Source organism: Passer domesticus, chromosome 28, assembly GCF_036417665.1.
Source record: "Passer domesticus isolate bPasDom1 chromosome 28, bPasDom1.hap1, whole genome shotgun sequence".
NCBI classification, from domain to species: domain Eukaryota; kingdom Metazoa; phylum Chordata; class Aves; order Passeriformes; family Passeridae; genus Passer; species Passer domesticus.
Window position 1 is genome coordinate 2,171,077 of NC_087501.1, and position 26,424 is coordinate 2,197,500.

At 58.0% G+C, this 26,424-nt stretch overlaps 1 protein-coding gene across 1 annotated transcript; it reads right to left on the minus strand.

Annotated features, from left to right (window-relative positions):
• Positions 1-474: 474 nt before the first annotated feature.
• Positions 475-26,271, minus strand: NUDCD3 (NudC domain containing 3). Its single transcript, XM_064400555.1, has 6 exons — positions 26,049-26,271; positions 24,623-24,915; positions 11,216-11,348; positions 7,027-7,170; positions 1,953-2,141; positions 475-1,511 (listed from the first exon to the last, which is right to left on the minus strand). Exons 1-6 carry the CDS (start codon positions 26,238-26,240, stop codon positions 1,401-1,403), a joined length of 1,062 nt encoding a protein of 353 aa, XP_064256625.1. The 5' UTR covers positions 26,241-26,271; the 3' UTR covers positions 475-1,400.
• Positions 26,272-26,424: the final 153 nt, after the last annotated feature.

Genomic DNA, 26,424 nt, shown 5'->3' on the forward strand with positions numbered 1-26,424 from the left:
AGAGAGGGGTGGGCGACACCTCGGGGGTGGTGTCCCCGCAGCACCCACCCCGCGAAACCCAGCCAGTTTTGGGGGATCCCACAGGCACCCCCCCAGCCCCAAGGACGCAGAAATGCAGCATTTCTCCCCCGGGGATCTCATACCACACCCCCGAGGAGTCCAAAATCTAGCCCCCCACCCTGGGATTCCACATCCCCGCATCCCCACACCCGAGGAACCCATAAATCCGGGGCATCCTACACCCAGCCCCTCCCAGGGATCTCAAAACTCACTCCCTCCACCCCCAGGAATCCTATAGCCACACCCTGAAGGACCCCCAAATTCTGCTCTCCCCACATCCACCACAACGCCCACCCCGGTGTGGGAGACAGACAGACAGACAGCTCAGTGTCCCCATCCTTGTCCCCTAAGCGAGGTGATGGAGAATGGGCACACTCAATCCCCCCCCGGTGGCACCGAATCACTCCGAGGCCCCACGGTGACATGTGTTTATTGCAGACAGGGGTGGGGGGGTGGGCAATGGCCGGGGACCCCCCAGCCCACACACCCCAGGGTGGGGGGCTGGTGGGAAGCTGTGAGAGCCAGGCTGGGCTTGCTGGGGCCTCCTCTGCCAGGCAGTGCCCACTCTCAGACCCCTAAGTTCCCCTAAGCCAGGGAAACCCGTATGTCTCAGGGGCTCCTGCCCAGCTGCTGGCCACGAGGGGTGGGCCTGCAGCCCCCCCAAAATGCCAGGGCTGTGGGGAGCACCCCTGCTGCTCCCTGGCACAGGGGGTGCAAACCCCAGGGCATGGCTGTGGTCTCTGCCCACTCCCGGGTGTCCTGACAAGCCTCCAGTGAGGTGAAGGAGGGGGAAGGCAGGAGAAAGCCTCCCCGGGGCTGGGCAGAGGGCAGGGCCAGCACAGCCCCCTGGGGACACCCTGGAGTGGGGCAGGAGAGGATTTGGGGGTGCCAGGTGGGCAGGGTGCTGGCGGAGGCAGGCAGGGGCAGGCTCCCCCATCCCCACTGCCCATCCCCAGCACCCATCCCCACCCGTGAGGGGCAAAGCTGCCCAGTGCCAGGGCAGGGAGAGCTCCACATCCCCAGAAACCCCAGAAGCAGCATCCTCCTCCACCAAAACCAGTAATTATATCACCCAACACGCTCCCTCTATTCCAGCAGCTCGAGGTGAGGGGAGGGGAGAGGAGGGGAGGAGAGGGGTCCTGGCGCCCAGGTTGCCGTGGTGACAGGATGTAAATCTGCCCACTTGCTCAGGCATCCCCACACAGCACGGATGGGTGCTGGCAGCGTGGATCAGTGAGTCCCGGGCACGGCGCTGGCTGTGAGGGTCCTGGTGGGCATCCAGGGGCCGGCAGGTCGCCTCTCCCTGCTTTATTTTTCAAGTTGTTTTTTTTTTGCCACTGTCAAAACTGGACGGCGCCGGGGGAGATGTTGAACATGGAGGGGTCGAATTTCTGGCCGCGGAACGGCGAGCCCTCGGTGTCCCAGCCCTTCTTTAACATCTCGTGCACCTTCTGCAAAGAGGCTCCCGTCAGCACGGGGTGAGGCCACGCTGCTCCCCACACCCTGCAGCCCATCCCACAGCCCTGTCCCCCTTCGTCCCTGGCTGGCAGTGCTCATTGCCAAGGGCACACAGCACTTCTGTGCCTGGGGAAGGGCAGCCAGCACCCAGGGCAGCTCCATGTGGGCCAGCTTGGGAGGGATGCAGGGATGTGGGGCCCATCCCTGGCACAGGGGGTCTGGGCTTACAGGGTACCAGGAAGGGGAAGACAGGAGTGCATGGCAAAAGATCAACCAGCAGAACCTCACCCCCCAAATTTTGTTGTGGGGGGACACGTGAAGAGGAGCTCTGAGATGGAGCAGAGCCATGGGGCTGCTTCTCCTGGGGATGGGACCCTTGAAAGGCAGGTGGGAGGGCCAGGCTGGGCTGGTGGCACAAGGTAGCCAGCACCTACCAGCTCGTGGCTCTGGGGCTTGCCCTGCAGCTTCTGGTGGTAGTCAAAGGTGAGGCGATCCAGCACGGCGTGCTCCTCCTCGTCCACCGTGGCCATGGAGCGCTCCTTGTTGATCTTGTCAATGTCGATCTGCTCCTCGCCCTCCAGGATGGCGTTCCACCAGTACTCATCCCCCTTGTTCAGGCTGATCTGGGGACAACGTGGGGGTCAGCCAAGGTGGGGAGGAGCCCCCGTGCTGCCCAGGTGGGACCCCTGCCCACCCCACAGCTCCACGGTAGGGGTGCAGAGCTCCGACAGGAGCACGGCGCTTGCCCACGAGTGCAAGTCAAGCTCCTGCTAAGCCTCACAGCTGGCAGAGGGGGAGGGATGCTTGTGCCTGCCTCCCTCAGCAGCCAAAGGCTTTGCACAGCCCTGCTGTGGGCCCCCACAGCCCCGAGGAGGAAATCTCAGCCCACGCTACGGCTCAAAGTCAGGACCAGTGTGCCCAGCAGTGCCTGCCTGGGGGTGACACTGGCCCGGGGCCACACGGCTGACACAGCAGCAGTGACAGAGCCCAGGACTGCTGGATGAGGAGGCTGTGTCCAGTGGAGTGTGGGGCCAGGGCCCTGATGTGGCAGTGCAGCCATTTTGCCTTTCCCTAACCCAGAGGGAACCTTGGCCTCCCCTGGCACCGGCTGGGTGGGTGGCACGGGAGGCAAGGACATCACCTGCTGCCCTGTGCCACCCCTGCTGAGTGCCAGCACCTGCTCCCCGTGGCACCACAGCTCAGCAGCAGCCCTGGAGGGGTGGACAAGGACAGGGATGTCTCCCTGCCCCAGCCAACATCCTGACTGGGAAAAGCCACCTGCTGTAGTCACAGGCATCCCGATGGCAGTGCCATGCACAGAGCTGGCAGGGCAGCAGGGCTCTGCTGGGCCAGCATGGGGCATCCTGCAACGGGAACTCCAACTTAAAGCTTTTAGCTTTTCCAGGAAGAGTGGGCTGCTTCCTCCCCTGTTATTTCAGCACTAATCCCAGCAGCAGGGCAGATTTATGGCATTCGTCGGCCTCTGCAAAATCATCAATAAAGGCAGACAATACAATTTGCTCAAACCTCCCAGGAAGCTCAATAGCTCCGGAGGGGAGAACACGGACAGCCATTCCTGTTACGGAGCCAAGCTTCTCTGTGGTGTGAAGAAAAGGAACCAATTAATACAGGAGGGGGTGGCTGGGGTTTAATCCTTCTGGGAGAGCAGAGCCGGTAAAATATTCCAGCTTGGGGAAGGCGTTAGTTTTTCCAGCTAGACAGGCATGCTTGTTCTCTTTTTAATTGCACAGTTCCACTTTGGAGGGGAGGGAGAGCCACCGAGGGTTTGCTCCTGGGCTTTCCAAGCCTGGGTGGGCAGGTGGGGGAGAGGAGGAGCCCCCAGAACGTCACCCTGAGGCAGAAAGCAAAGGGAGGGGCAGCAGCCTCGACTGTCCACCCTTGCAGCAGGAGCAGCCTTCAGGCTCCTCAGGTTTGGAACATGAGGGATGACTCCATGGTGCTGCTGGCAAGCTGTGAACTTCCCCAGCTCTGCCTGGTGGATCCCAACGGGGTAAAAGCCCAGCTGGGTCTTTTGGGGTGCACAGGGAGGCAGGAACAGCCTCTGCAACAGCGGCCTGAGGAGAGGGAGGCTTGCAGGAGGCATAACCCCTGCTGTATCTGAAACAGTGTCCTCATGTGTCTAAGATATGAGCTCTCAGGATGGGCTGTTCCCTGGAAAAACACCAGGGCAATGATGGAGTGCAAGGAGGATTGCTGCAGGGACAATGGGACACTCGGCAGGACAGACCCTCCAGCAGGTGACAGCAGGTGACAGCAGGTGACAGGCACCACTGGCATGGACACAGTGTCACATCCCATGTCCACACCCCACTGGGAAGGTCACAACCCCTCACCGTCGGTGCTGGGCTTCACAGCAGCACAAGGTTTCCTCTTTGATGCCAAATGCCGTGTCAAACCTGGAGAGATGCTGCCGAGGGGTGTAAGTAGGTCTTGGGAGGACAACCTCTACCTGCTGGCTTTGCTGTTGGAACCACAGCAGCCAAAGTCACCTCCAAAGTCACTGTGAGGGTTTAGGGGCACAGAGGAGGCAGCAAGGCCGTTCTCAGCAGTAGGGGAGGGCAGGGCTGAGCACCACTGAACTGCACCCCTCAGCCTCATGGCTCACACGATGGCAAGCAAGACTGCAATCAATGTTCAAGGCAGGACTTGCTGACAAAAGCCCAAGCGTGGAAAACAAAGGCTGAGAGGAAGAGAAAAAGAGAAGGAATGGGAGAAAAAATCCTCCACAACGAAAATAATACCAAAAGGAGTTGTGCACAACACCCAGTGGGGATTGCTAAAAACAGCGAGGTTATTTTAATCTCACTTTCAACAAGCAAGCGGGTGTGACAGAGAAGGGAGAGCACAGGGATGACACCCAGGACCAGGGGACCGTGCAGCATGCCACAGGCAGGGACACGATCCTGAGCAGGAGGAATGGACAGGCCCCCACCCCACGTCACCAGAGCACTGAGGAACAATACCAGCTGGATTGTGCTGCCGTGCACACGGGTGTGCCAAAGGATGAGATGAGAAACGTGTTGGTGTCAGGCTGGGCTCCAGCTGGGAGAGCTCCACGGAGCAGGAGGCGGAAGGCAGAGTGGTCTCTGAGTGCTGGTGAGGGGAGTTCTGGGGCTGCTGGAGTGCCAGTGACATAATGAAGATGATATATGAATAGGAACACTGAGCAGGATGGGGGAAGCAGAACTAGGGTGGGTTGTAAGGCAAAAAAACCTTCCCAGGTTAAGAGGTGGAGGAGAAGGGAGTCTGCTCGTGGCACACCCAGGGATGGCATCCCAGAAGGGAGCTGAGAGGAGGCCAGGGAGGCTGAGGACAGTGAAAAAGCTGTAACTGCAGCCACCTGAAGAATCTGGGGATCTTGATGGTCCCTGGCATGTGCTGCAAGAGGACACAGGACTCAACAGCCTCTCTGCACAGAACTGAGACCTCTTCAGACAGACAGGACCAAGCAAGAGAGATTCCACCTGCTTGGCACCAAGACCCAAGTTCTGCTGCAGGGATCACCTCAATTCACAGACCAGGAACACGCAGCATGGACAGGGCCACCAAGGTGCCCCAAGCAGCCCCCAAGGCAGGCAGGATCTCCTTGGACCCCAACGCTGGCACTGGGTGAGCTCAGTTTTGGCCACATCCACACCCTTCCAAGAATGGTCCCACAGGGAAGGCAGGTGGCACCTTGCAGCATCCTGCAGGAGGGGGACAGCCCAACTGCTGCACTTGGAGCTCACACAGAGCAGCACACAAACTGGGGCACAGAGAGGGCCCATACACCCCACAAGCTCCAAATAAACCCCAAAGGCCCCATCCAGGCACTGAATGAAGCAATGCATTCCCACGGGGTGGGTGTCCCCTGATGAATGAATGGGGAGGAGGCACAAACCACTCCTGGCTACTCAGCTCACAGAAAAAGGAGATGCTCTTGGGCGAGGATTACTCACTCTGCTCCAGTTACCTTACAATTCTTCAAGCGAGATCTCATCCCACCATCAATATGCTGGCAGCCAGCTGGAGATCCTCACAAGCCTGGGCTCGTGCCATTCGAGGCAAGACCCAGCTCTGGGCTTGGGGCTGAAGGGCTCACTCTGCTCCCCACGCTGCCCGTGGCCACTCCAGGAGGCAGCCAGCCTCGCTCCACCCCTGCCATTCCCAGCCTCTGACGGGTGCTGCAGAGACACTGCCTCCCCTGCTGAGGCTGGGAACACCCACCAGGGACTTCCAGACTTCCATGCACACCGAGGAGCAGCCACCCATTAGGCCACCTCCTCTTCGACGGGTTTATGCCTTTCCAGGATTTTTTTTTTGTCCCATATAAGCTAATTTGGAAGATGCTTATGAATATTTACAAGATGCAGGTTAAGGATGCTATTATCACATCCCTTCAATGGCCTAGCAGCATTGGAGAAGCTCCTCTCCCTTGCAGGGACCTCACTCAACCCTTTGGCACCAGCCTGTCACTCGAGGTACATCCCTGAGGATTGGCACTGGTCAAGTGGCACTGTGCAGCCTCCCCAGACACCATGCACAGGATTCCTGACTCTGGCAGCACATTGCCACTCCATTTTCCACTGTGAGGGCTTGGATATGGGTGCTCATCTGCTGCCACCCTTGTGCCACAGGGAGAAAAGCTTGGAGCCAGCTCACTCCCTTCCAGGAGCCAGCGTGTGTCCCCTCCTGGGTCTCACAACAGCTTTGGGACTCCTGAAACTCTCCTGGAAAAGCCTCTGGGTGGAAAAGAATAGGGCAAAGATGGTCACAGGTAGCAAAATCCTGCTCCTAGCACAATCCTGGCTCCCAAAGTGGCATATAAACTTTGGAAACTGTTTGACACTCAAGATCCCAGGGTGAAGGGCAGAACTCCTGCAGCAGCTCCAGCTGTGAGCACAGCTGAACTCACACCCTCAGCCTGAACATCTGGAGCACTTCAGAAATGAGGCTTGGGGCTGGGAACCCACCAAGAACACACAGCTGGGCATCAGCTGCCCTGAGACCTCCTCTACAGGGGTGATTTGGGACAAGAGGCACACAGCAAACCACAGGCCTGCTGTGGCACAGGAGCCACAGTGTCCACCTCAAACAGGGCAAGCAGCAATCCCCTGACAGGACAGGAAGGAATGGTGGGGAACAGGCACCTGCCAGGATGCTGGGGTCAGAGTGGGGCCAGAATTGGCAGGCAGAGCCAGCAAGGGCAGTCACTGCAGTGCAGGGCCCCACGCTGGGACTGAGCACAGTGACCACCCTCAAGTGACAGCTGTGCTGCCCCCTCAGCTGGAGCTGGGGACCATTTCACCCAGCCTGACAGTCATGCTGCCCAGCCCACACCCTGACAGCCAAGTCAGGAGCAGGAGGCAAGGGCAGCATGAGCCAGACGTTGGACAAGCAAAGGCAGACACATCTAGAGCTGGCTCAAACCTCCAGCTGCTCCAGTTTCCTAGGTTGAGCATGGCAGAGCTGAGCCAAGGAGACACAGCTGGTGTGGACCACCCTTACCAAAATACACTTCCCAGGCTCCAGGCTCCACAGGGAACTCTCCGTGTTGATCTTGTGGGTGAGTTTCCCTTCCATGAGGACGTGTTGGCTGCTTCCCTCCAGCACTGCTACACGAATTGCACCACTGCTGATATCCACAGACACCTGGAAACAAAGACAGACACAATAACCCCAAAGGCTCCTGCTTCCCTTCTCACTCTGCGAGCTGGGGTCAAGTGCACTTGCAGGGGATGAGAGAGAGAAGAGCTTCCAGCCCTGCCTGTAGCAGCAGGGTGAGAATCCTGCTGTTCTCTCATAGCAAAAAGCAACGGTTTGGAGGAGAGAGGGAACCTCTTCAGGGAAGGAAAAGCAGTACAGCCCTGCAACTGAGGGAACCCTGAAGGTTCACGGCAGCTGGTTCTACCCCATGCCTCAGTTTCCCCTCACAGAAGACCAGTAATGCTACAGGCCTCCAAAGAGCATTCAAAGGTTGGACATCTACTCGCTGTGAGAGCTCTTCAGGGGTGTGCTGTCACTGTGACAAGCTGGGCACGAGTGTGTGTGATGCTGATAGCTGAGCAGGGGCTGATGGTGTGTGGCTTCCTGCACTAGGGCTGCAGCAGGTCGTCCCCTATTTGCTGCACCACGCTGAAATTTGCTCCTTGGCTCTGCCTCTGCTGCTGGAGCCAGCGCTGGGCTCGGCCCAGGCCTCCCATCGGGTGTGTGAGGAGGGGCCTCCTGTGTGCAGGAGGAATGCTGCAGCACGCTGCCCTGGCTCCCTGCTACAGGGGCAGCTCCGTCCCCAGGAACGGGGCCAGCTCCCGCCCACAGCAGCCATATGGGGAACCCTGCTCCGACCTGCCAGGCAGGTGACATGGCTGTCCCCTGGGGAGACAGAGGCAGGCTGTGAGAGGCACGCAGTACCCTCGGTCTCTACAGAGACCATATGTTCTCTCCTGTCCCCTCCAGCCCCGAGGTGCCGCCAGCAGAGCCCGTGCCAAGCCAGGGGAGGCAGGGAGGGCCTGGCTGGGAAGGGGCAGGATTGTGGCCCCCAGCGCTGGCCCGAGAGGAGGAGACTGCAGTGAGATTTGCCTGCATTCTCTCCCAGAGTTCCCCCAGATCTTCCTCCTGCTCTGCAGATCTCATTTGAAATGTTATTACATTATCCATTACCTAGGAGACTTCCAGCAGCTCACTAGCTCCACGCAGGCAGAAGACAGGCAGAGCTGCTCCAGGCAGGCAGGGCTGTGTGTGACTGATGTCACCAGGGCACAGCCCCAGCCTGCTGGGTGCTCCAGCAGGAGCAGGGCAGGCCCAGCACACCCAGCACAGCCTGATGTTGGACTGAGCTCCCGTGGGAGCTGGAGCAGCACCCTGCTCACAGGGGATCAGGGACCTGAGGAGGGCAGAGGACAGCAGGCTGCCAGCTGGCACGTGGCTGTGGCCAGCCTCTGCAAGAGCAGCTGCCCTGGGATGAAAACACCTCCAGAGGAGGTGCTCCCTCCATGGAGCAGCTCCCTGCAGCCCAGTGCTGAGCCTCACTGCAGAGAGGAGCCATGGGGATGAGGCTGTGCCCTCCACCACCATCTGCTCAGGCTCCTGGGTGCAGGGACACAGCTACTGAAGCTGGGCCTGCCCAGAAAGCACCAAGGGGAAAAAGGCAAGGTGGAGACATGGAAAGCACAGGTCTGTGGCAGGCATCGTGTCTGTGGGTTCTGCATGGACAAGAACAACCAAATGTGAGAGGGTTTTATTCACAGGGGGCTGCACAGGATATCTGGTGGGGCCAAGGGACACTTTTTAGGTAGCTCTGGGACCAGAGTTGGGAGAGGGAGCAGAGAAATCCAAACAGAAGAGATACAGTCTGGAATGACTTCACCTGGCCACTTTGCTGTGCAAGTAGACAACATGAGAAGCAATTGCAACACCTGCTTCTGCCTGCACCTAGCAAGAAGGTCCCACCCAGCACATGAGCCCCCAGGAGGAGGGACAGGGGCAGCACATGTCCTGCTGGAGAGCCCTGCCCCTCCCTGCATGGAGGGACATGTCTGAGGGGACTCACGTGTGGCACCTGTGGACAGCCCACCCCTGGGCAGGAGGTCTGAAGCTTCTTGTCCCTGCCCCTGTGCTCCCTGTGAGCACCTCTGCTCCCCAGAACACCTGGCTGCCCCCAAGCAAAGCTGGCTCTGGTCTGTGTGCTGTGGCCTCCTCACCACAGTGATTTCTGTGCTCTCTGCACACCCACGCCCGCCCACACAGCTCAAACAAGCAAATAAAACTCAGAGAGGAATCCAGCTTGTCTCCTTTTGAGTTCAGCAGAGAGGTCTGGAGTCATCATCTCTGTCTGAGTGCTCAGATCCACGGGCCTCTGTTGTGCCCACAGCAGATCAGAGAGGGGGGGACCATGCAGGAAGATGCTCTCACCCACCCAATCACCCATTCCTGCTCCAAGGACACCTGAGCTCCATACAAGGAAACCTTAAGCTCACCAGAGCAAAATGTGCCATAGCAACAGCCTGAAACCCAAAAAGTGTCATAAGGAAGACTGTGAGCAGCATTAGAGGTGGGTGCACTCTAAGCCCAGGGACCAAATGGGGAAATTTTTAATTTTGCCTTGGCAGGTAGAAGCCAAAAACCAATTTTTTTTAAAATATTAAGTTGTCTGAATGCAAGATAATGTTGCTGTTGTGCAAGTACCCATGAACAACATGTTCAAAGTACATGGACTGAATTTTACATGGACTAAATTGCTCTGAGTGCTCCTGCTGTGGCCCAAGACCCAGCCTGTCTGTCCTCATTCCCCCAAGGCTGGGAATACACAGAATCATTTGGAAATGGAAACTCAGCTGCCAAGAGGAGCCCCAAGAAGTTCAGATGAACAAAACACCAAGAAAAAGAGTGCAAGGAGAAGGGAAGTCCAGCATGTGAACAACCAGCTGCTTCAAGAGGCAGCGTGGGCAGGTACTGGGCAAGGGTGGGCAGAGCCATGCCCGGGCACTGCCATGGGCAGGGGGTGTCTCAAGGCCCCTTTGCCCCCTCTGAGGTGCAGGGACTCTTCCACAGTGGTGGCACCTTCCTGAACCAAGGAAAGATCAGGAAACCATATCCTGTCCCCACTCCTGTGAGCTCCTGCAGGCTCCTGAACCTCTCAGGGCCAAGGATGGAGCAGACAGAGCCCTGTGTGGGGTTTTTGGCAAGAACACAACTTCCCTGGCATGGAGGAAACTTCCCTAGGCAGGGAGAGGAATCGTGATCAAAGTTTGAGGCGGAGGGATGGAATATCCATCTGGACACCCCAGAATCCTTTCAAGGAACAGTCTGGGTTTGCTTTAGAGACCCACTGGGAGAAGATGCATCTTCCTGGCGCCCTGCTGTGCCTGTGACAGCCGTGTGCCCCCTCACCCCTCTGGCCCGAGCTGCTGCTGCTGCTGCCAGTGACATTCCTTGGCATGCTGAGGAGCTGTGTAGGCTGAAGCCAGTGACAAACTCCAGCGTGCTCCTTTCAGCCACCCTGGAAGCAGAGGAGAGCAGGAGGTGGGGGAGCACAGGCTTCCCAAATGGAAAAGTACAGAGGGGAAGGGCAGCACTTGGCAAAGAGTTCTCAGTCCAGCCATGGGCACAAACCTTTTGCATCCCTGACCAGGAGGGAACAGAAGGGGTGCAGGAAAAACAGCGTGGCCACAAGCAGAAGAGGGAAGTTCCTGCCTGAGCCAAAGAGAGAGGCAGACCTCTGTGTGCAGGAAGCCAGCCAGGGGGAGGGGCTGGCCCGCAGCCTCCACCCCAGGCCGGCTCCCTTCCATCTAGAGCAGGTCAAGCCACACAGGGGCTGTGCCTGATCCAGCTCCCCAGTGCCAGAGGAGCCGTTCCAGCAGCTCCTGCTCCAAACAGAAGGCAGAAGACACTCAGAGCCAGAGGAAGGGCGTCCATCCCCAGCCAGGCTCCAAAACACACGTGTGAGTATGCAGGTAGGGGAAGCAGAAAGAAAAAGCACAGAAAGGGTGAGGCAGTGGCAGGGAACCTAGCTGAGGTGGAGCACAGGACACTGCAGCACAACAGGAACACGGACAGGCTGTGATCTCAGCTCTCACCAGACTCACACTGTGGAATAAGGCACAACCACATCTTGGTCCTTCAGTACAAAACACAGCCTCCCAGGAAAGCTGTGCACCTCAATGGAAATGCTAAAGAGATGCCACTCACATCACTTTACCTGTTTGCCTTTGACAATGTGCTTGGGCACAGGCACTTTAATTTCCAGGTCACTGTAATCTTGGGACCAGGTGTAATTCTCTCTCACAGCTCCATTGTAGCTGTCAGGGTTGGTCTGGAACTGCTCCTGTCTCCTGGTGGGGGGAGAAAGGGGAGACAGGTTAAATGTCAGAAAGATCAGAGCCTGGAGAGAGCAGGGAGCCTGAGAACAGGATGCAAGAAACCAAAAGGGAGGGCACAGCCTCTGCTTGGTCCTCCTACAGCATCTCCCAGGGTGGGCTCCTGCCCAGTCTCTCCTGCACTGCTGGCTCTGTGGAAGGCAGCAGGTCCAAGAAAGCAGCCACAGGACAGAGGGACCCCAGCCACCCTGCCCACTGTGGGTGATTCACAGTTCCATCTCCCCAGTCTGCTGCAGCAGCAGTCAGGAGGCTGAAAGGACAGCAGGGTGAGACACACGATGGTTTGGCTGCCCAAAAGGTGCAGAGTTGGCCCAAGGTGCCTTCCTGGCCACCTCTGCTCCAGGGCAGAGTTCCTCATTCCCTCCATGCTGGCACGTGCTGGGTGTGAGCTGTCCCCCAAGCCACTGTCATGGCTGCAGAGGTGGTGGCCTGTGCTTGTAACCTGAAAACACAGCTCTGGTTCTCCTCTCCCTGATTTTAACGTTTGGGAAGAGCAGCAGCTGTTATGAGCAGGACAATTGCTCACATGGAGGTGATGGAGCTGGGCCCAGGATGCCTCAAGAGCCATCCCAGGGTGCCTGGACAAGTGAATAATGAGCAACACTCTGAGCACAACGCTCTGAGCACAACACTGCCCCTTCCAGCTGTGGAAATGCCAGAAAAGCTGAGGAGGTGCCTGCAGGGGTAAGATGGAGTTTATCAGATCGATAAGCAATAATCAATACAGTGTTTCCAGCTAAGAAAGGAGATCACCTACAGCCCTTTAAACTGCTGGGCTGGGGATCTATTCCACTGAACCCTCACAGAGAGGGCTTTCAAATAAAATCAAATCTCTTCTAAAGATAGCTGTGGTGCTAACAAAAGGCAGAGTTATTTTAAAATGTTTTGATACCCACCTAAGCTTCAATGTAGAGCTGGATAAACATGGGGCTCAGGGACTTACATAAAGGGGGGGCTGGAGAAGAGCAGCCCCAGGGCTGGCTGTGCCCTGGGGAGCCTCTCTCCCTGTGCCCCACTGCCCTTCCTGGCACCCCCACTCTGGGGGGCCCTCACTGGCATGAGGTGGGGCTGGCTCCAGCAGCACAGTGCCCTGAGGGTTATGTAAGAGCCATCTATTTAAATTAAATTAGGCTGGAAGACAGCCGGAGGGGGCTGTGGCTGTGCACAGCTCCCCATTTTTTATCTCCTTGGTTTCACCGGGTGCACCAAGGGCTCCACCTGCCCAGCTCCACCTGTGCACTGGGTGCTCCTCATCCACTCAGGCACCCAAGGCTCTGCTCCAGGCAGCACTCACAGGCTCCCCAGCCTCAGCTGCCCATTTCAGGGGGCATCTCATCATTTTTCGGGCATGTTGGCCTTGCCTGGCAGTCGCCCATTGGGTGCCCATTGCCATGGAAACAGGGTTGGCATGGCAGCAGCACCGGGCTGGTGCGTTGGCTCCAGCTGTCGCTTCCCAGCCGCCCCCGGATTGTAGGAGTCAGGCAGGCTGGGTGGTGCAGCGACCAGGGGCTGTGCAGACAGGGGCTGCAGGGCCCACAGCTCACCCCCGAGGGAAGCAAACGTGCAGGGCCACGGCCCCAGGCACTGTCTCGTGTGTTGCCACCCAGGAACAGCCCAGTGGGGGCATCCAGCTCGGCTCTCAAGGCACAGAGACCACCCTGCACCAGCCCCTGTGTGCAGCCCGGCTGGTTAAATGCCCTCACAAGATGTTTAGCCATGCTGTGGCATCTGCCCAGGCATGGCACAGCTTTGTGGGACTCCTGCCCTCCACCCCAGCTTGGCCACAAGGCCACACGGTGAACCAGAGGACAAATCTGACCCGATTTTAAACCCAGCTGGGTTTTTTTGGACTGGGTGTTGGGGAGGAGAGGAGTGGAGAAGTGATGGCACTGGAACTCACATCTCCAGAACAAGCAGCCATGGCTGGAGAGAGGTTTAGGCACAAGAGGGATCTTCTCCCCCAGCTTGGCCACAAGGTGAACCAGAGGACAAATCTGACCCGATTTTAAACCCAGCTGGGCTTTTTTCCTCCTAAATGTTTCCTTCTAAACAGTGTGGGCCACTTTCTGTTCTTCTGTGACCTTCAGGGGCAGCAGCATGGAGGGGGTTTTACACCCCACAGTCCTTCCTGCACCACCCTTCAGTTCTCTGTCCATGAGAAGCCCAGCTTTCTGGCCAAGGCAGATCTCCTCCCAAATCTGCCAGCAACTCACCTGGAGGAAGCTGGGAATTGCCATTCCAGCAATCACAAAAGAACCAGAAAAGAACCACCAAACACCTGTTTCCCCATGCCTGCTCCCCTCCCAGCCTCTCCTGGGAAAAACTCAACGGGGAGCAGGAGGAGGCAGTGGGCTTGTGCCCAGCCAAGGCTCGTGAGACCAGATGCAGATCATCAAAGATGGGAGAAATCCACTGCACACACAGTGAGATGCCAGCTGCAAACACCACCCGGGCTCAGCATGGATAAATACAGCAATCCCTCACTGCCACAAAGCCACCAGGTCTGCCCTGGACCTGCCTTCTCCTCAGAAGAAGAAGAGCACCAGGGCAGGACAGGTCCCAACCAGGCAGTTCTGGATGTTTTAGCCCCACTCAGAGATTACCAAACACAATCTCACTGCCTGTGAGGGCACGAGTGGATTCACCAGCCCCACAGCCAGTGTTAGCTGTGCAACAGGGAAACTGAGGCAGGCCTTGCTCTGCAGGGACTTTGTCCAATGTCTCTCTGCACAGGTGACAGCAGCCTCAGGCTGGTGTCCCAGCCCAACTGTCCCTGTGGGACAGCTCTGCCATTCTCCAGAGCTGCCACTGTGCCAAACTGGAGCACAGCCAGCTGAAGGTGTCACTGCCACCTCTGCCACCACGTGCAGCTCACTGGACAAGCTCAGCCCCACTGCCTCAGCCCTGCAGTTCCTCATCCAGCTTCAGGGGGAGAAGTTCCCCCTTGTGCCTAAACCTCCCTCCAGCCATGGCTGCTCGTCCTGGGGATGTGAGTTCCAGTGCCATCACTTCTCCACTCCTCTCCTCCCCAACACCCAGTCCAAATCCCTCCAGATGTTTGCCAAGACACCACCAACCTCTGCTTCAGCTCTGTTTCCAACATTAAAAATCCATGCAATGGGCTTTGCACCCCTGAACAGGATCACGGGAGGACTCACGAAGCCTGGATAATTTCATGCCAGTGTAACAGCCAGCTCTGGAGCCATGGAGGATCCAGGCTGGTGAAGGCAGGCCACAGCCTTGTTAGGCACTGCTGACAAACGGCTGACAGCTCTACCACCTCCTGGAGCAACTCTTCCTTTCCTGGACGTTTTCCAACCAGATCTCTGCCTGGTCCAACTGTGCTTAGCACACACCAGTGGCACTCCAGAATTGGACCCTGCTCCTTGGCTGGGAGGCAGCTTCCCTCACCATTCACAGGAGGCAGCTCTGGCTCACAGCAGGCTGGGCCAAGCCATGCCACCACGCTGGAGGTGGCTCTCCTGGCCAAAGGCATCTGTCACGTTGTCTCAAGAGCACTCTGTGCAGCAGGTGAGAGAACCTCTGCACCAACACCACGGTTCCTGCTCTCATTCCCAGAACCACAGATGAAGAGAGAGGTCAGATGCAGCCCACGGCGTGGGTTGGGTGGTGACTGTCCCAGCAGAACGGCTGCTCCTGGTGTGATGGTCACTCACCAGCCTGCCTGAATGCCTGCTGGGCCGGGGCAGGTGGTGGCAGGACCGAGGGGAGGGAGGGTGACAAAGCACCAGCTTTTAAACCCAAGGGTTTGGCACTGCGTGCACTTGGCTGCCGGGTGGTGGGGATGGTGGGGGTGGGTCTATGTGTTCTGTCTTGTTCTATTTTTTGCTCGCAATGTGTCATTTTGGGGGAGGTGAAACCTTTAACAATGCACCGTCGAGAAGCAGCCGATCTGTTTCCCACTCCTCGGAGCCACATGGCGCTGTCCCCAGAGCCACTCCCTCCCTACACACACCGAGACCCTCAGCAGCCACACAAGGCTCCCTGAGAGGTGGCACTGCTGTCCCCGTGGACGCTGAGGGTTGAGCTGTATGTCCATACAGAGATTTCTGGGCATTTCTCACTCCGGGATTCCCGGCTCCGTGGGCTGGTGACGCACGATGAGCTGAGCAGTGTGGAGATGGCAGCAGCACTCCTCGCTCTCTGGACAGTCAGCTGAACACGTTTTTCTGTCCTTGGAGCTCAACAGCTGCAGCACCAACTCTGTGAACACGGTGCTGGACACAAACGAAGAGCAGGAACCAAGCACACCAAAGGATCTGCTTGGTTGAGCTGAGAAGAAGCAGGGCAGCTCACCGAGTTCCTCTTCACTGAGGAGTTTTGGTGCAAGCATGCAAAAGTTGGGGAAAAGACACCCAAAGTGCCTCAAGCTACAGGAAGGTCTGTGCACCCCAAAAAGCTGCTACCACGCTTCAGCCAAAGCTAAAAAAAATCAGCTTCTAAGATGATTTTGAAGAGGGTAAAGTGTGCCTTCTGCTCCTCAGGGTTCCAGTGTGGGTGCTGTAGCAACAGGTAGGGAAGCCAGAGGTTTAACCTCATCAGAAAGCTGCAATCCCAAAGCTGCAGGGACTGTGTGCACGGAAAATCCCAGCTTTGCACTCCTTCTGCAAGCAAGCTGCAAAGGAGCCTCCCCCCCACCTCCAGATTTAACATCTTCTGGCATCAAAACATCAGGACAGTTGCACTTTCTGTCTCTGGGTTCTGCCTGGGAAGTGCAAAATGTAGACTGCAGCTCCCAGGCCTTCGCTGGGGTCCAGGAGGCACCCAGGGCTCCACAAAGGTTTCTTTGTACCAGCACTTCAACTAATGAGGGCTCTGGCACAGCACTAAGCAAGCTGAATGCCAAATCCTTTACAGTTCAAGTCACTCTGCAGTCAATAAGCTTCAGGATCCACTCTGATCCCCTGGGATCCACCTCTGACACTCCTTGTCCAGCAGCAAGCTCCAGCCCTGAGCAGCAGTGGTCCAGGGCCCTCCCAATCCTCAGGGTTTCTTCCAATCCAAGTGTGTTTGGTCTGCTGGAGAACCACCCAAATCTAGTTTTGGAAAGTCTTCTTCACCCCCAAAGTGGGCAGAAGTCTGTCAACAGTTCCCCATAGCCCATTATCCCTGGGGTGCTCAGCACACACCTCCAGGAGTGCACTGTGCAGTTTGGGGATCCTGCTCTCAGAAACAGAAAGTGAAAAATGCAAGCCAGTGCCTTCCTGCTCACTCTGAAACCTGAGGCACAGCCCAGCCAGAAGTGCAGGCCAGGCTCGAGCCTGCAGTGCCCACCATCACCCTCACAAGGATCACAGAATTATTTTGGTTGGAAAAACCCTCTGAGACCATCAAGTCCAATTGTGTCCCCAGCACCATCAAGGCACCACTAACTCATGTACCCAAGTGCCAAATCTGCACGTTTGTTAAACCCCCCTGGGATAAATATTCCATCATTGCCCTGGGCAGCCTGTGCCAGGGCTGGGCAGCCCTTTCCATCAAGGAATCTTTCCAATATCCAACCCAAACCTCCCCTGGCACAACTTGAGGCTGTTTCCTTTTGTGCAGTCCCTTGTTGTCCAGGAGCAGAGCCAGATCCCCACCTGGCTCCTCCCTCCTGTCAGACAGCTGTCAGAAGTAAGAAGGTTCCCCCTGAGCCTCCTTTTCTCCAGGATAAGCCCCTCCAGCTCTCTCAGCTGCTCCTCATATGACTTGTACTCCTCAGAGCTTCAACTTACCACCAGGATGGCACCAACAACCAAAAATCAAGCCCAGCAAGACACACTCCCCTAGATGCCACTGTGTCACCAAGCCTGGGTGATGCAGTGGGAAGGGGTCAAGGTGCCCAAGACACCACCCACACAATGCCTTTGCTGTACCCAGCAGCCAACCAACAAACCCATCCACCTCCTCTGCATGTGGAGCCCCCACCAGCCCCACCGAGATGCCCTGCTGGGGGACAGCCTTGCTCTTTCCCAAGCTGGCTCACTCCAGGAGAGCTTTTAGCCTTCCCTTTTGCGTCCCGAGTTATTTACAGAGCTGTTCCACAGCGCCAGCTTAGTGACATTAGGCGAGTGGAAATGCCACCACCAGCTTGCAGAAGAGTGCTGGAGTGCCAGCACCAGGGGGCTAAATTTCACTGCTGCTGGGATATTTAGGTCAAGGACAGCAGGACATGCCACTGTCTGGAAAAGACCCCTGGGATCTTCATTGTTTGCACAGAGCTTATCCAGCCTTGGGCTTCGGAGATCTCCTGAGAGAGAGATCTGCACGCAGGCAGCCAGGCTGCCCTGGGAAAGGGGGAGAGGCCAAAGGAAGCCAGTGGGACTGAGCTGTGGGAGTAAGGGACAAGGTGGCCTCCTCTCAGACCCCTGCACCACTAACATAACCTGCCCAGTCCAGGTAGTTTTCCATGTTAGGCCCCTTCTGGTGAACACTGCAATATTAAACCAAGCACACGGTGATTGCTTTTTTACCTAAGAATTGGGCACATGCTGTCCCTTGGTTTCCAGCCCTGGGATTTTCTGCTTGTTGAGAGAAAAATTTATAGGTTTTAATTTAGTTATTTTTGGTCCCAGGACCTAATTTTGGAGCTCAGTACCTTGGTAGGGCAACCAAAAGCCTTAGCAGTTCAGTGCAGCACAGGGAAGCTGGCACTCTGCTGCTGATCTCAGCTACCCAAGCAGAGGGGCCTGGTTCTCCATGAGAACACTGGAAAATTGGACCCTGACTGTTCCTCATCATCTGCAAAAGGCCTGAGTGACAAGGGCTGCACCACAAAGGGCTAAGGGATTTCACCCTCAGCTCAAGTGTTTCAGCCCTTTGAAAGGAGCAGTTAAATTCCCACCACCATGGGAGAAAGCGTATGGATTAAAATAATTCTCCCAGCAGGAATGGCTTCTCTCCATTGCAAGAAAGACTCCACTTAGCAAAGATGACTTAAGTTACATTTCCCTGCTTCCCTCAGCATTTACTTGGGTACATTCCTCCCAGAAACCAAACACAAGAGTGCAGTGCTGCAGACCCTGAGGGCCAAAGACAAGGACACGCTGGGGTGTGTCAGCAGAAGGAGGTTTCACCAACACAGAGCTCCCACGAAGCTCTTTCTCCCACCTGAAAATGCTGCCAGCACTGGGGAGAGCTGGGAAGGGAGGAAAAGGGGTTGGAGTGATGGCACTTTACTGTGAGAGGTAGCATGTGGCTGGGAGAGGATTTCCTGGCCTTGCTGCAAAAACCAGGACAGCCAAGGAGAAAAGAAACAGGGTAGGAGGCAGAGAACACCAGTGAGTCCACATACAAGCATGGGGATGGCCCTCAGAACACTGGAGGAGCACAGGGATGCTCAAGTGAGAAACAAGCATGGAAATGATGACCCTTCAGCCCAAAAACAGACTGAAAGGGGAAATGGACATGACAGAAAAACCCCACAGAGGGTGGAGAAGGGGACTGGGGACCCACTCAATGCCTCTTCACCTGCACAGAGAAAACAGCCCCACATGGCAGTGCTGCATGACAGGAACCTGCTGCAGGATGCTGAAATTCAGAAAGAAAAGGGAAAATAATCCCCCCAAAGGGCTGAAGGACCAAGTGTTTAGAGAGCTGCTGAGCCACTATGCATCAGGGTAGGGTGAAAGCACAGAGAAAGCATCACTGCACTGCTCATTCTGTTCTTCTCCTCTTCCCCCAGCATCTGCTGCTGGTGGAGACAGGATATGGGGCCAGATGGAGCCCGGCTGGATCAGGTCAGGCCGTTCTCTGAGCTCTGACTCCTGCTCCTGACAGGCCTTGGCCGTGCTGGAGGAATTCCCTGTGCACAGCCCCACGTGCACAAGAGGAATCGGAACCAGGACAGATTCTCCTTAAATATGGATCAAGATCAACTCCTTTCTAGGTCAGGCTGGAAAAACAGGCACGGACTCTGAGGTGAGCTCATCAGGAAAGTCCAGAGGGGCAGTGGGGAAGGAAACCAGTTGAACTGGCTTCTGGTCTGGACAATCCCAGACAAAACTGCTGAGCACCTAAGGGTTCCCCTCCCTTCTGAATGGAAAAGGTCTGAGAGGAGAAACCTTGGGACAACACAGTCTCCAAGACAAACAAAACCAGCCTTGACTTTAGCATCAATAGCTCCTCTTCATAGCCCTGCTCCTCCACAGAGGGTGACCAGCAGTGAAATTCCTGTCCTCGGCACCTCAAGGAGGATGCAGCCATGCCAGGAAGCCCATCCTGCAGGCACCTCACAACAAAATGCCATCTGGGCTCCCAGCAAAGCCAAGCCGTTGCTAAGTTGAGTTAGATTCACACAGGCGCCTCATGGAAATTTCCCAGAGCACTGCTGTGTCATCCCAGGGATGCTCCCAGCACGGCTCACAAAGGGTTAACTCCAGGTCTCCAGGGGCTCTGGGAATGGGAGTGGAGGGTCTCAGGAGCTGGAATGTTAGGAGTCAGCTCACCAGCTCAATCCAGGGAGTACCCCAGGGATTTCTGAAGGTCACTGCTGAGCCCCATCACCACAGGGACACCGGCCTGGTGGGGGGCTCACCTGGCCCAGGTGAGTGGGGCACTCAGCGTGGCCAGAGCTGCCCAGCAGCAGCCTGTCTGCCCTTTCCTTGGCACAATGGCACTGTGTGCATGGGGTGCAGGGAGCCCCTTCCCCAGTCAGAGTCCAGAACACCTGAAGGGTCTCCTTCAAGGCCTCACAAAGTGGGGAGCCATGAAGAGCCCCCTCCTCACCTCAGCCCACTCCTCTTGCTGCCTCTTTCCTCTCCACACCACAGAAGGTGAATGGCTGAGGCCACAGAGACCCCAGGGTTTCACTCTGCCCTCATGTTGCTGTGCCCAGCAGCAGCCAAAGGTTTCCTCAGGAACGAGGCACTGGCACATCCTGCTGGGCCCCCCTGGCACAGTGTTCTGTGCCCCAGTGGCCCTGCTCCCAGCCCTGGCTGTGCTGTCCACACCCAAAGATCCTCCTCTCAGAGACCTCACCTGCCCAGATATCTCCAAGGTACAGACCAGAGCTGCCCCATCCTGAGCACACCTGGCTGGAGCACCTGGGAGAGACACAAGAGCTGGAGGCACAAACACCTGAAGGTGAGACATTCACCATCATGCACAGGCTTCCAGGACTGCCCTTCCCAGCCTCCTGCACATACATGGAGTAAGAAAAGGGACTCACAGGACAGGGGGATGAGAGCTTCTCCCCCAGTTCACACTGGGAGAAAGCAAGGAGCAGAGGGAAGCCAGGAACCAAAGTCATAAAGCACAAGCACAGGCCGGGCTGCGCAGTGCCACACGTGGGCTGCCAGGCTCTATTTTAAATGCTGTGTGGCAAATATATGCAGGATGGAATCCAAGCTGGGGGAAGGGGAGGGTGCTGGGCAGCAGAGGTGTTCAAAATTAGGAGCTGAGCTCAGGCAAGGATGGCTTCTGGGAGCAGATGGGGGAAGAGCCAGAGCTGGGACTGTGCAGCTGCAAGGCGAGGAAGAACAGCCCCGTGGTGAGGTGTGAGGAGGGCTGTGCCCTGCTGCCCTCCTGGCAAGGCAGGGCCTGCAAGAGAGCTGCAAGAGGCAGCTGCAAGAGGAGCCTGGCTGCTTCTGTGGCACAGAGACCTCTGTCCCAGCTCCTGGCACGAGAGCCACCCCAAAGACACCTCAGTCGTCGGCACAGCAACATGCAGGGCAGCAAAGAGGAATTGATTCACCTGCCTTTCCCAAGTGAGGAGGATGAGGGAGTTGGGGAGACCTGGCTGAGCCCCAGACTGAGCCCTGAAAACCTCCACACCTGCAAAACAGGCTTGATTCATCTGGATCGACCCTGAAAAAGCTGCTACCATCTCCCCGTGCTCTGTAGGATGTTCCCAAGCAGCACCCGGCGTGCGGGCGCGGCGCGAGGCTCTGATGGGAGCTGGCAGATCTGGGATGGTACCTGCCCTACATTTCCAGAGCCGTCAGGTTGACAGAATGAGCAAGTTTTTATATAGATTCTAGTGGCAGCGGTTTTCTTCACCAGCGGCTGGAGGGGCGGGGGGGGGGGGGGGGGGGAAGGAAGGGAGATGGAAAATATTTTTGTTTAAGCTCTTTTCTGCATTCCTGCTGCCAGAGTTGTGCATTACTCATGCGCCCCTCGTACCCAGGCTGGTAGCTCTGGGTTTTGCTCAGAAGGAAGGGGCTGTGGAGAATTAAGCAGTTGGTTAAATTATTAATAGTCTGTCGGGGGGTGCCCGCCCGGCCCCCACTGCCTTTCCGGGGGCTCCAGTGCCCCCCAGAGGCATCAAAACCAACTACAGCACCCTGACAGACCCGCGGGCTCCTCTGCCCTACTTCAAGCCCGCAGACACCCCACTCTCCTGGCCTGGAAAGCACCAGCCTGCTGCACCTGGCCTCACCCACCACCAGTCTGAACTGGGCAGGCACTGGGGGCTGTTCCACCCCAGCAGCGAGTGTGGGGTGGTGGGAGCAGTAAAAGAGGGAGAAGAGCCCATTGGGGAGGGCAGAAGTTGCAGTGGCAGCTCTGTGCAGCAGAAGGCACCTTCTATTCGTGGCAGCACCCAGGGGAGAGCAGCCACGGCTGCAGGCTGTGAAACAGCACCTGGGTGTCTGAGGGCTGACAGGGGCCAAGCTGCAGCAGTGCCAGGACACACTCAGAGGGTGGCGCATGCAAGGGTTGAGTTTTAACCAGGCTCTCAGCAGACACAGCAGAAACCATCCCTCTTGGCTCCACCACGCTCGCTGTCAGACCAATCCTGCTCTCACACGAGCCCCCACCTTCCTTCCTGCTCCCTCCAGTTTCCTTCCTGCAGCCCTGACATTTCTTTCAGGCAGCTGAACTCTCCTCACACCAGCTGCTGCCCCACAAGCAAAGTCCTGAGGTGAAACCCCTCGGGGCAAAGCACGGCAAAGTGTCCTGCACAGGGACACGAGCAGCTGGCACTCAGCCCAGCCCAGCTCCCTCTGCCCACGGCTTCACTGGGGCTCCAACCTCTCCCTCTCTTCTCCACTGGGAGAAAACTGGGCTGGACACACACCCAGGCCTCTCCGTGCACTCTGGCAGGGCTTTTTTTGACTTGCTAGTTTTGCCCAGGGATCGGGGTCAGACTGGCAGCCCCAGGGACAATCCACCTTTACCAAGGGAGCTCCAGCACACGCATTGCAGATGATTTCATTTTTGCCTTCTGGCTTGTCTTTATCCCATGGGATACACACCGGTTACACACAAGTCCTTTCTCCTCCTCCCACTGGGCTGTGTGAGTCCCCAGGCACCTTGCTGGTCCCCTTTCACCCTCCCCCAATGGTGGCCACTCCAAAGCTCTCCCCCAGCACAGAGCTCAGGCTCTTCTCCAACACGGCCCCCAGCCAAGGCTGCAGACCCTCACTCCACCATTGCCCTAGAATAATGGAATCATGGAATACCCAGAGGTGGAAGGCACCCACGAGGATCATCAATTCCAGCTCCTGCCCTTGCACAGGACAACAACAATGCCACCTTTTGCCCGAGAGCATTGTCCAAATGCTCCTTGAGCTCTGGCAGCCTTGAAGCCGTGACCATGGAGCCTGTTTGAGTGCCCAGCCATCTCCTGGGGGAAGAACCAAACCTCTCCTGCCACTTACCACTCCACTGTTGCCAAGATTTTGTTCCCCAGACTGTCCTTGGAATATGGAATATGCCCCAAAGTCTGAGCTCTGAATTCCCCATCCCCTCAGGGGCATCAGCCATCCCAGTCCTTACAGGATTTGGGGTTTTTCCAGTGGTTCATTTCCTTCTGGAAGCTTGCTCTTCCCAGTGACATGTCCAGAACCGGCTGGGAGGAGGGATCACCAGCCCAAGCTTCCCTCCTCACCAAGCACCAGTGGGACAGCAGGACAAGGCACAGCAAAGCCCCACACATGGTCAGGACCGTGGTGGTGATCAGAGAGGGTGAGCACAGCCACCACAAGGCTCTGACCACAGCACACACCCGGGAGGGGAGCAGGAGATGGGATCTGCACAGCCAGCTCACAGCACTGCTCCCCAACCTGGTCAGCAAAGAAACACAGGAGTCTGAGCCTCAGTGAGGCATCAGGGCCCTGAGCGAGGGCTGGGCAGCTCTGACCTGGCTCAGGTCAAGGTGATGCCAGGGAAGGACGAGTGAAGCCTGTCCAGGAGCTGCATTCAGGTACCTGGCTCAGAGAGGCCATGCTGGCCCTCCACAGCTCCCATCTGACTGCAAGTGCCCCAGGAGCTGTGGAAGGACTTTGACACAAAGACATTTCTGCACAAACGGAGGCAGCTTGGCACTGCTGGAAAGCCACCAAGCCCAGCTAAAGAGAAAACTCTGCAGCACTTGCTTGATCTTCAAAGCTGGCCCTGCTCTGAGCCAAGGGCTGGGCCAGAGACCTCCAGAGGGCTCCAAACTCCTGCTGCTGCAGCCCCCTGTCACACGGGCAGTTCTACCAGCACCAACTCCCAGGTACTGCAGGTGCACACTCCCAGCACCAACCTGCAGGTGTTGCAGGTACCTGTGCACACTCCCAGCACCAACTCACAGGTATTACAGGTACCTGTGCACACTCCCAGGTGTTGCAGGTACCTGTGCACACTCCCAGCACCAACTCACACGTGTTGCAGGTACCTGTGCACACTCCCAGCACCAACTCACAGGTATTACAGGTACCTGTGCACACTCCCAGGTGTTGCAGGTACCTGTGCACACTCCCAGCACCAACTCACACGTGTTGCAGGTACCTTTGCACACTCCCAGCACCAACCTGCAGGTGTTGCAGGTACCTGTGCATGCTCCCAGGTGTTACAGGTACCTGTGCACACTCCCACACAGCTTCTGGGATGTCTCCCAGCACACCAGGGAGTCCAGCCCTAACAAAAAGGTTGCAGGCTGGTGCCAGGACTTCCTGTGAGCCTTAGCAGGTGCCAGTGCACACCATAACCAGTTTGTGGAGGAGCTGCACAGCCCAGCCCAGCTCTGTTGGGCCGTGTACAGGACATGCCACCTCCCCTGCTCAGAGCAGAGTGGGAAACCCTGAACCACCCACAGGACAACAACTGCTGCCCTTCTGGGGAGTCACACAATGCCTGCAGCCTTGGGAGCCCGCAAGGGACATCCTCACAGCCCCCTGACGGGCTGAGTGCCTGCAGAGCAAGGCCAAAACCCCAAAAGAGCTGTGCAGGGAACACTGGATCCCCTGCCCATGGCTTTGCCTCCCCCCGTGAGGATCATGAAGAAAGTGAGAGACCCTTACGTGGGCAGCTCAGCGGGGGCAGCAGCCCCTGGAGGCTCCAGTGCCTCGGGGCTGGGGGCTGCAGCTCCCTGGGCTGCAGCTGATTCCTCTGTGCCTTCAGCTTCCCCAGCACCCGCGGCTGGGATGTGCTCCGACGTCTCCACCTCAATCTCCTGGGCTGCAGGACACAGCTTCACCCTCTCGGCGGCTGCGGCTGCCTCCTCCTCCTCCTCCTTCTTCCTCAGCCTGGCCTCCAGCTCGCGGCGCCGCTTCTCGTCGTCCTGCCGGGCCATGCGCTCAAACACACGGAATGCCTGCCAGGGGGAGAGCAGCCAGCTCACCCCGGCTCTGCCACACCAGCAGGGCAGCAGCACCACCCCCCCGGGCACCTGCTCCTTCCTGCCCGCGCCTCACAGCTGCCCCGAGGGGCTGCAGCCACCACACAAGCAGCTGGTGGCTCTGACAAACCCGCCTGGGAAACCCCTGGGGGCGTTTTGGGATGGTTTTGGGATCGTGCTCTCAGAGCCAGCCTGGGAAGAGGGCTGGTTACCCCAGGGGAAAAGCAGAGGGGTGAGGTTCAGCTCTTGGCTCCAGGAAAGCCCCTCCTCACCCCACGCTGCAGGGCTCAGGGACCTTGTGCAGCTCCTCAGATGGACCCAGGCACCACCTGCAAGCCTGGACTCAGAGTCTCCAGCAGGCAAGCAGGGTGAGCTGCCCCAGGAGGAGCTGCAGGACAGCTCAGCTGGCACTGGCCGTGCCCAAACTGACAGGTGCAGGAGGTGTGATCCCAGGAGATGCAATCCTACCCCTCGCCCGGCCTGCAGCCAAGCCTGCAGCTCAGACGTGGGGTGATGGCCACTCACAGCCTGGCCCTGCTTCCCCAGGGGGCTGCCAGGCTGGGCACACACTCTAAAAGCGTGCAGGCATCCAACACAGCCCTCCTTTTGGAGGCACACTGAGTGCTTCCAGCAGTGGGCTGGCGCAGCTGCTCCATCTGAGCCTTGCTCTGGGTCCTGCAAGTGCAGGACAAAGGACACGGCCCAGGGAGGGCTCCTGCCGGCACAGCCACCACAGGACACGCTCACCTCCCCAGGCAGGAGGGTGTGGCAGGGCTGAGCACCCACAGAGCAGCACCTCAGAGAGGCAGCTCAGCGAGGATGAGGAGGGACAAACCCCTTCCACCCTGTGGGTAGCTCCGGCCGCCGCCACGAGGCCGCCCTAACTCCTTCCCACGGCTGCCCCTCCCTCGCTGTGCCCAGCCCGAAGCTCCCGAGGGGACCCCGGGCAGGAACCGGAGCTCGGCCAGGCTCCGAGCTGATATCGCAGCCCGGCTCTTCCCACCCGCGCGGGGCTCGCCCTCCTCCGCTGCCCCTCATCTTTCCCCCGCTCCGAGGAGCCTGCCCTGCCTCCTCCCGGCAGCGCCGGCCAGGCCGGGCCGCGCCGGTACCTGCAGCGCCATGGCCTGCGCCGCGCCGGGCGGGAAGCCCAGGCGGTCGCCGGGCCGCAGGAGGAGCCGGTAGAAGTCGGTCTTGCGGTAGAGGAAGCCGAAGAGGACGCGCAGGAACTCCTCCACGTTGCCGACGTGCTGCAGGATGCCCAGCAGCGCCTGGTCGTACATGTCGGTGAGCGCGGCCTCCATGGCGGCCCCGGGCCCCGCTGTCACGGCAACGGGTTCGGCCGCACTTCCGGTCCGCCCGGAACACGCCCCGCGCACTTCCATTCCGCCCGCCCGGGAGGCCCCTCCCGCCCGCCGAGCCTCCCCGGTGCCCCCGGTGCCCCCGGTGTGCCACAGCCCGGACCCTCGGTGCCCCCCGCGCCCCGGC

Coding starts and splice junctions, on each gene's coding strand:
- NUDCD3 (XM_064400555.1), bottom strand. CDS start 26,240: ATGGAGGCCGCGCTCACCGACATGTACGACCAGGCGCTGCTGGGCATC. Junction 11,349..24,622: donor GCCCCCGCTGAGCTGCCCAC/GTAAGGGTCTCT, acceptor TCCCCCCACCAG/GAGACAGGAGCAGTTCCAGA. Junction 1,512..1,952: donor AGCCCCAGAGCCACGAGCTG/GTAGGTGCTGGC, acceptor GCCTCTTTGCAG/AAGGTGCACGAGATGTTAAA.